The sequence below is a fragment of the Callorhinus ursinus genome, unplaced genomic scaffold (genome assembly GCF_003265705.2).
Source record: "Callorhinus ursinus isolate GAN/ISIS: 27379988/994484 unplaced genomic scaffold, GSC_fseal_2.0 scaffold2, whole genome shotgun sequence".
Classification (NCBI taxonomy): Eukaryota; Metazoa; Chordata; class Mammalia; order Carnivora; family Otariidae; genus Callorhinus; species Callorhinus ursinus.
The window spans coordinates 67587735-67596668 of NW_027397064.1; the positions used below are offsets into that span (position 1 = coordinate 67587735).

General features: G+C 37.5%; 1 protein-coding gene across 6 annotated transcripts in view; it reads right to left on the bottom strand.

The window, feature by feature from the left end:
• SLC4A10 (solute carrier family 4 member 10) overlaps positions 1-8934 on the bottom strand; it is a 306454-nt gene that overhangs the window by 109651 nt on the left and 187869 nt on the right. For all 6 annotated transcript variants that reach the window (XM_073883384.1, XM_073883388.1, XM_073883375.1 and 3 more), the window contains exon 6: positions 356-544. In XM_073883384.1, the coding sequence (XP_073739485.1) occupies positions 356-544 (189 nt within the window). The remainder of the gene's footprint in view (positions 1-355; positions 545-8934) is intronic.

An 8934-nucleotide genomic window follows, 5' to 3' on the forward strand; every position in this document is an offset into this window, starting at 1 on the left:
ATTCAAACCATTATATTACATTCTCAGGTTGTGGGATGAAGACTAGGACCTTGACTGGGATACAACTGATGCTGTTCATGTTTGTTGCATTTGAGTGTGTAACTTCTTATTAGATAAAAGTTTCCTTTGCATTCTTTCATGGGAATTTCAGGAAATTTAAATTCTTTGTTAAAATTTCTACAATTTGATGCTTGAAAATCAGTCTATATACGTATAAAAAAGAAATAATTCTACGACAACAATCTGTATTTCAATAAATAATTTTCAAATAAAATATGTTTTAAAGAATTTAGAAGCACTTTGAAATTTCAGATGCTTATAATAAACACAAAGAGTACAATAAAGAAACATTTACCATTTTTATCCATGGAATTTGGTTCTGATTGTTTCTTGCCAATATCAGCAAAGGAACGAACAATGGGAATTCTATTGGTGAGTTTTTTCTGATTTTGGTGGTGATGCTGTTTCATCAGTGCCTCATGAACCCTGTGGCGTACATCCTCATTGAGCTGACCTGAGCTCACTTGTTGGTCAAGGACCATATCTGAAGAAGGAAGGCAAGAAAAGATTAGCACAGTAGATTAGCATAGTATGCAAGCAGCAAACCACTGAGTCCAAACACACTACCCGAGATAATACGATTCATCTTAAAATAGAATGAATTCCTTTAAAAATCTCAAAAAGTTGTGACTTTTTGTTAAAATGTTGCACACAAAAAAAGACTTGGGAAAATTTTTACTATAAACCATTCAATTTTAAATACGTAATAATTTCATGAAGTATTATTTTTTAAATGGACATAGTTGCATTGAGAACAAGCACTTTATTTTCTCAATTATTCACACTGATGGGAGGAAACAGTAACAGGGGTAATATCGATATAATTAGTATGTTTAAAATTGTAAAGTGATTTATACTTATATTTTAATGTTTTTTTCCCTTTTTCTAGCAGAAAATGATTTCCATGTTTCCTCTTTAAGTAAAAAGAAGTCCATCTGTAAAAATCTAATGCAGGGAGGCTTAGGCAGCTATCTAGTTGGTTGCATTTGGAGAGTAAACAACTCTTACATTGATATAAAGTCAGACCTCTCAAAACTTCCTTGAAAATGTATTTATATTAAAAAGGTCTTCTATAACCATAAAACAAAGAATAAAGGTGAGATTTCAGAAGGCTATAATTAAGCAGATTGATATTTACCATATGTAGTGTCAGAAATGCCTATAAAATAAGTAGATGAGTAAAGGACTTTTAAGTTTCTTGGTAATACAAAATCACTTCAATAAACCTCATTGTAGGGAGAAGGAGGGTAAATGGGGAAGTAGGAGGATCCTGAGCTTACCTGGTCCCACAGATACATCAAGGCAATAGCTACATTTACACAACTAACTCTGAAAATGACCTGAAGACTGGCAGAACAGACCTTCCATAGCCAGTCATAGAGAGAAGGCCACATACAAAAGGGTAAGAAAGGCAGAGACGTTGTTGGGAACCAAACCCTTGGCAGTATTAATCCCAAATAGGAGGGAAATCACAAACATGGAAATGCAAGAGATCAGACCCCACACCAGGCACTCCTGGCACTTGAGGACCCACACTGGGAGGAGTAGTCCTAACTTCTGCCTTTGAAAACCAGCATGGCTTAACCCTAGGAGCTTTAAAATTAACAGGCTTAATTCCAAGGGAGCCTGAGGGCAATAAGGAACTTGAGCCCCCACTCCTAAAGAGACAGCATACTAAATAATTGAGCTGAAGACACAGCACAGAAGGAACACTTTGAAAAGTGTCTGGGGTATAGGTGAAGGAAACTTATTGACTAATCTTAGAAAGTATACCAGAGAAAGCAGGGATCTACAGGAGATTTCTCTGAGAGCAAAAGTGCTGGCAGGTGCCATTTCTCTTCCTCTCCTCCAGCAGGACATTTGTGGGAGCCAACTCTCTATTCTCCATCTACCCTGCTAGCACTGTGTTCCCCACCTGAGCATTCTCCTGTGCATCCACTTCACCCAACCCTCTTGCCTCTGCAGGCATCCCTCCAAAGCAGTTACTGATTGGACCTGACTCCAGAAGCAATGACAACAAAAGCAAAAATAAACAAATGGGACTCTATCAACCTAAAAAGCTTCTACACAGCAAAGGAAATCATCAAAATAAAAAGACACCCTCCCGAATGGTGGAAGATGTTTGCAAATCATAGATCTAATAAGGGGCCAATATCCAAAATACATAAAGAACTCATACAACTCAATACCAAAAAAATAAACAAACTGATTACAAAGGACCTGAATAGACATTTTTTAAAAAGAAGACTACAGGTAGCCAACAGACACAGGAAAAGATGTTTAACATCACTAATCAGGAGATGTAAATCAAAACCACAATGAGATATCTCCTTACACCTGACAAAATGGCTAGTATCAAAAAAGACAAGAAATAACCAGTGTTAGAGAGAATGTGGAGAAAAGGGAATGCTTGTGCACTGTTGGTGGGTTTGTAGGTTGCTGCAACCACTGTGGAAAACAGTATGGAGGTTCCTCAAAAAATTAAAAATATAATTACCGTATGATTCAGTAAGTCCACTAATGGCTATTTACCCAACGAAAAACGTAAACATTAATTTAAAAAGATAAATGCTGGGATGCCTGGGTGGCTCAGTCAGTTAAGCGTCTGTCTTTGGCTCAGATCATGATCCCAGGGTCCTGGGATGGAATCCTGCATCGGGCTCCTTGCTCAGCAGGGAGCCTGCTTCTCCTTCTGCCTGCCGCTCCCCCTGCTTGTGTGCTCTCTCTCTCTCTGACAAATAAATAAAATCTTAAAAAAAAAAAGATAAATGCTTCCCCAAGATTATTGCCACATAATTTACAATAAGCAAGATATAGAAGCAATCCAAGTGTCCATTGATAGATGAATGGATAAAGATGTGGTACACACACACACACACACACACACACACACACACACACACACGCACATATATATATAATGGAATATTAGCAATAAAAAAGGAGAGCTTGACATTTGTGATAACATGGATGGACCTAGAGGATATTATGCTAAGGGAAATAAGTCAGAAAAGACAGATACCATATGATTTCACTTACATGTGAAATCTTAAAAAACAAAAGAAATGAACAATATTTCCTTTTTTTAATTTTATTTTATTATGTTATATTAATCACCATACATTACATCATTAGGTTTGATGTAGTGTTCCATGATTTATTGTTTGCATATAACAACCAATGCTCCATTCAGTACATGCCTTCTTTAATACGCATCACCAGGCTAACCCATCCACCCCCCCCCTCCCCTCTAGAACCCTCAGTTTGTTTCTCAGAGTCCATAGTCTCTCATGGTTCGTCTCCCCCTCTGATATCCGCCCCCCTTCATTTTTCCCTTCCTGCTATCTTTTTTTTTTAACATATGATGTATTATTTGTTTCAGAGGTACAGATCTGTGATTCAACAGTCTCACACAATTCACAGCGCTCACCATAGCACATACCCTCCCCAATGTCTATCACCCAGCCACCCCATCCCTCCCACCTCCCACCACTCCAGCAACCCTCAGTTTGTTTGCTGAGATTAAGAATTCCTCTTATCAGTGAGATTATATACATGTCTTTCTCTGATTGACTTATTTCACTCAGCCTAAAACCCTCCAGTTCTATCCATGTCATTCCAAATGGCAAGATTTCATTCCTTTTGATGGCTACATAATATTCCATTGTATATATATACCACCTCTTCTTTATCCATTCATCTGTCAATGGACATCGTGGCTCTTTCCATAGCTTGGCTATTGTGGACATTGCTGCTATAAACAGCGGGGTGCACATACCCCTTTGGGTCCCTATATTTGTATCTTTGGGGTAAATACCCAGTAGTGCAATTGCTGGGTCATATGGTAGCTCTATTTTCAACTTTTTGAGGAACCTCCATACTGTTTTCCAGAGTGGCTGCACCAGCTTGCATTCCCACCAAGAGTGTAGGAGGGTACCCCTTTCTCCACAACCCCGCCAACATCTGTCACTTCCTGACTTATTAATTTTAGCCATTCTGACTGGTGTGAGGTGGTATCTCATTGAGATTTTGATTCGGATTTCCCTGATGCCGAACGATGTGGAGCACTTTTTCATGTGTCTGTTGGCCATTTGGATGTCTTTGGAAAAATGTCTGCTCATGTCTTCTGCCCATTTCTTGATTGGATCATTTGTTCTTTGGGTGTTGAGTTTGATAAGTTCTTTATAGATTTTGGATACTAGCCCTTTATCTGATATGTCATTTGCAAATATCTTCTCCCATTCTATAAGTTGTCTTTTCGTTTTGTTGACTGTTTCTTTTCCTATGCAAAAGCTTTTCATCCTGATGAAGTCCCAATAGCTCATTTTTGCCCTTGCTTCCCTTGTCTTTGGTGATGTTTCTATGAAGTTCCTATGGCTGAGGTCAAAGAGGTAGCTGCCTATGTTCTCCCTTAGGATGTTGATGTACTCCTGTCTCACACTGAGGTCTTTCAACCATTTTGAGTCTGTTTTTGTGTGTGCTGTAAGGAAATGGTCCAGTTTCATTCTTCTGCATTTGGCTGTCCAATTTTCCCAACACCATTTGTTGAACAGACTGTCCTTTTTTCATTGGACATTCCTTTCTACTTTGTTGAAGATTAGTTGACCAGAGTTGAGGGTCAATTTCTGGGCTCTCAGTCTGTTTCATTGATCTATGTGTCTGTTTTTGTACCAGTACCATACTGTCTTGATGATGACAGCTCTGTAATAGAGCTGGAAGCCCGGAATTGTGATGCCACCAGCTTTGCTTTTCTTTTTCAACATTCCTCTGGCTATTCGGGGACTTTTCTGGTTCCATACAAATTTTAGGATGATTTGTTCCATTTCTTTGAAAAAAGTGGATGGTATTTTGATAGGGATTGCTTTAAATGTGCAGATTGCTCTAGGTAACATTGACATCTTCACAATATTTGTTCTTCCAATCCATGAGCATGGAACGTTTTTCCATTTCTTTGTGTCTTCCTCAATTTCTTTCATGAGTATTTTATAGTTTTCTGAGTACAGATTCTTTGCCTCTTTGGTTAGATTTATTCTTAGGTATCTTATGGTTTTGGGTGCAATTGTAAATGGGATCGACTCCTTAATTTCTCTTTCTTCTGTCTTGTTGTTGGTGTATAGGAATGCCATTGATTTCTGTGCATTGATTTTATATCCTGCCACTACTGAATTCCTGTATGAGTTCTAGCAGTTTTGGGGTGGAGTCTTTTGAGTTTTCCACATAAAGTGTCATACCATCTGCAAAGAGTGAGAATTTGACTTCTTCTTTGCCAATTTGGATGCTTTTTGTTTCTTTTTGTTGTCTGATTGCTGGGGCTAGGACTTCTAGTACTATGTTGAATAGCAGTGGTGATAGTGGACATCCCTGGATGTTCCTGACCTTAGGCGAAAGCTCTCAGTTTTTCCCCATTGAGAATGATATTCACTGTGGGTTTTCCATAGATGGCTTTTATGATATCGAGGTATGTCATATCCCTATACTCTGAGGAGTTTTGATCAAGAATGGATGCTGTACTTTGCCAGATGCTTTTTCTGCATCTATTGAGAGGATCATATGGTTCTTGTTCTTTCCTTGATTAATGTATTGTTTCACATTGATTGATTTGCGGATGTTGAACCAACCTTGCAGCCCAGGGATAAATCCCACTTGTTCGTGGTGAATAATCCTTTTAATGTTCTGTTGGATCCTATTGACTAGAATTTTGGTGAGAATTTTTACATCCATGTTCATCAAGGATATTGGTCTGTAATTCTCCTTTTTGATGGGGTCTTTGTCTGGTTTGGGGATCAAGGTAATGGTGGTCTCATAAAACGAGTTTGGAAGTTTTCCTTCCATTTCTATTTTTTGGAACAGTTTCAGAAGAATAGGTATTAATTCTTCTTGAAATGCTTGATAGAATTCCCCTGGGAAGCCATCTGGCCCTGGGCTTTTGTTTGTTGAGAGATTTTTGATGACTGCTTCAATTTCCTTAGTGGTTATAGGTCTGTTCAAGTTTTCTATTTCTTCCTGGTTCAGTTTTTGTAGTTTTTACATCTCTAGGAATGCATCCATTTCTTCCAGATTATCTAATGTGCTTGCATATAGTTGCTCATAATATGTTCTTATAATTGTTTGTATTTATTTGGTGTTGGTTGTGATCTCTCTTCTTTCATTCATGATTTTATTTATTTGGGTCATTTCTCTTTTCTTTTGGATAAGTCAGGCCAGGCGTTTATCAATCTTATTAATTCTTTCAAAGAACCATCTCCTAGTTTTGTTGATCTGTTCTACTGTTCTTTTGGTGTCTATTTCATTGATTTCTGCTCTGATCTTTATTGTTTCTCTTCTTCTGCTGGGTTTAGGCTTTATTTGCTGTTCCTCCTCCAGCTCCTTTAGGTGTAGGGTTAGATTGTGTATTTGAGACCTTTCTTGTTTCTTGAGAAAGGCTTCTATTGCTATATATTTCCTCTTAGGACTGCCTTTGCTGCATCCCAAAGATTTTGAACAGTTGTGTTTTCATTTTCATTGGTTTCCATGAATTTTTAAATTCTTCTTTAATTTCCTGGTTGACCCACTCATTCTTTAGTAGGATGCTCTTTAGCCTCCGGTACTTGAGTTTTTTCTGACTTTCCTCTTGTGATTGAGTTCTAATTTCAAAGCACTGTGGTCTGAAAATATGCAGGGAATGATCCCAATCTTTTGGTACCAGTTGGGATCTGATTTGTGATCTAGGATGTGATCTATTCTGGAGAATGTTCCATGGGCACTAGAGAAGAATGTGTATTCTGTTGCTTTGGGATGGAATGTTCCAAATATAACTGTGAAGTCCATTTGGTCCAGTGTGTTATTTAAAGCCTTTATTTTCTTGTTGATCTTTTGCTTAGATGATCTGTCATTTCATTGAGGGGGGTGTTAAAGTCCCCTACTATTATTGTATTGTTGTTGATGTGTTCCTTTGCTTTTCTTATTAATTGGCTTATATAACTGGTTGCTCCCATGTTAGGGGCCTAGATATTTGCAATTGTTAGACCTTCTTATTGGATAGACCCTTTAAGTAGGATACAGTGTCCTTCCTCATCTCTTATTATAATCTTTTGTTTAAAATCTAATTTGTCTGATATAAGGATTGCCACTCCAGCTTTCTTTTGGTGTCCATTAGCATGGTAAATGGTTTTCCACCCCCTCACTTTCAATCTGGAGGTGCCTTTGGCTCTAAAATGAGTCTCTTGCAGACAGCATAATGATGGGTCTTGTTTTTTTATCCAATCTGATAGCCTGTGTCTTTTGATTGCGGCATTTAGCCCATTTACATTCAGGGTAACTATTGAAAGATATGAATTTAGTGCCATTGTATTGCCTGTAAGGTGACTCTTACTGTATATTGTCTGTGTTCCTTTCTGGTCTATGTTACTTTTAGGCTCTCTCTTTGCTTAGAGGACCTCTTTCAATATTTCTTGTAGGGCTGGTTTCTGTTTGCAAATTCCCTTAGTTTTTGTTTGTCCTGGAAGTTTTTATCTCTCCTTCTATTTTCAATGATAGCCTAGCTGGATATAGTATTCTTGGCTGCATATTTTTCTCATTTAGTGCTCTGAATGTATCATGCCAGTCCTTTCTGGCCTGCCAGGTCTCTGTGGATAGGTCTGTTGCCAATCTAATGTTTCTACCATTTTAGGTTACAGATCTCTTCTCCTGAGCTGCTTTCAGGATTTTCTCTTTTTCTCTGACACTTGTGAGTTTTACTATTAGATGTCAGGGTGTTGACCTATTTTTATTGATTTTAAGAGGGATTCTCTGTGCCTCCTGGATTTTGATGCCTGTTTCCTTCCCCGAATTAAGGAAGTTCTCTGCTATAATTTGCTCCAATATACCTTCTGCCCCTCTCTCTCTTTCTTCTTCTCCTGGGAACCCAATTATTCTAATATTGTTTTGTCTTATGGTATCACTTATCTCTCGAATTCTGCCCTCGTTATGCAGTAGTTGTTTATCTCTCTTTTTCTCAGCTTCTTTATTTTCCATCATTTGGTCTTCTATATCACTAATTCTCTCTTCTGCCTCATTTATCCTAGCAGTTAGAGCCTCCATTTTTTATTGCACCTCATTAATAGCCTTTTTGATTTCGACTTGGCTAGATTTTAGTTCTTTTATTTCTCCAGAAAGGGTTTCTTTATTATCTTCCATGCTTTTTTCAAGTCCAGCTAGTATCTTTAATATCGTCATTCTGAACTCTAGTTCCAACATCTTACTAATGTCCATATTAATTAGGTCCCTGGCAGTCAGTACTGCCTCTTGTTCTGTTTTTTGAGGTGATTTTTTCCATCTTGTCATTTTGTCCAGAGGAGAATAGATGAATGAGAGAACAAAATGCTAACAGGGTAACAATGACCCTAGAAAAATAGACACTAAACAAATCAGAAGAGACCTGAAACTGGGGGAAAAGAAAGGGAAAGAAAAAAAAAGATAAAAAAAACAAAAAACAGAATATGATCAAATATGATCAGGCTGGTGCATAGATCAGTGCCACACACTAGATTTTAGGCGTATTTTGGTCTGTTAGAAGAAAGTGCCTCCCAAAACTTTAAGGAAAGAAAAACTTATATATGTACAAAAATAAGGGGAAATACGATGAAGGGATGGAATATGACTGTAAAGATGAAAATTACAAAAGATTTTATAAAAGGAATTGATAAGATAACAAGTTGGATGAAAAAAGAAAGAAGAGGAATTTTAAAAAAAGGCAGGGGGAGAGAATGTGATCAGGCAGGAGACTAGAAGAAAGCCATACACTAGAGATTTAGGGTATATTTTGGTCTGTTAGAAGAAACTCTATCCCAAAATTTTAAAAAGAGAATATATATATATATATATATATATATATATATATATATATATATGTATATA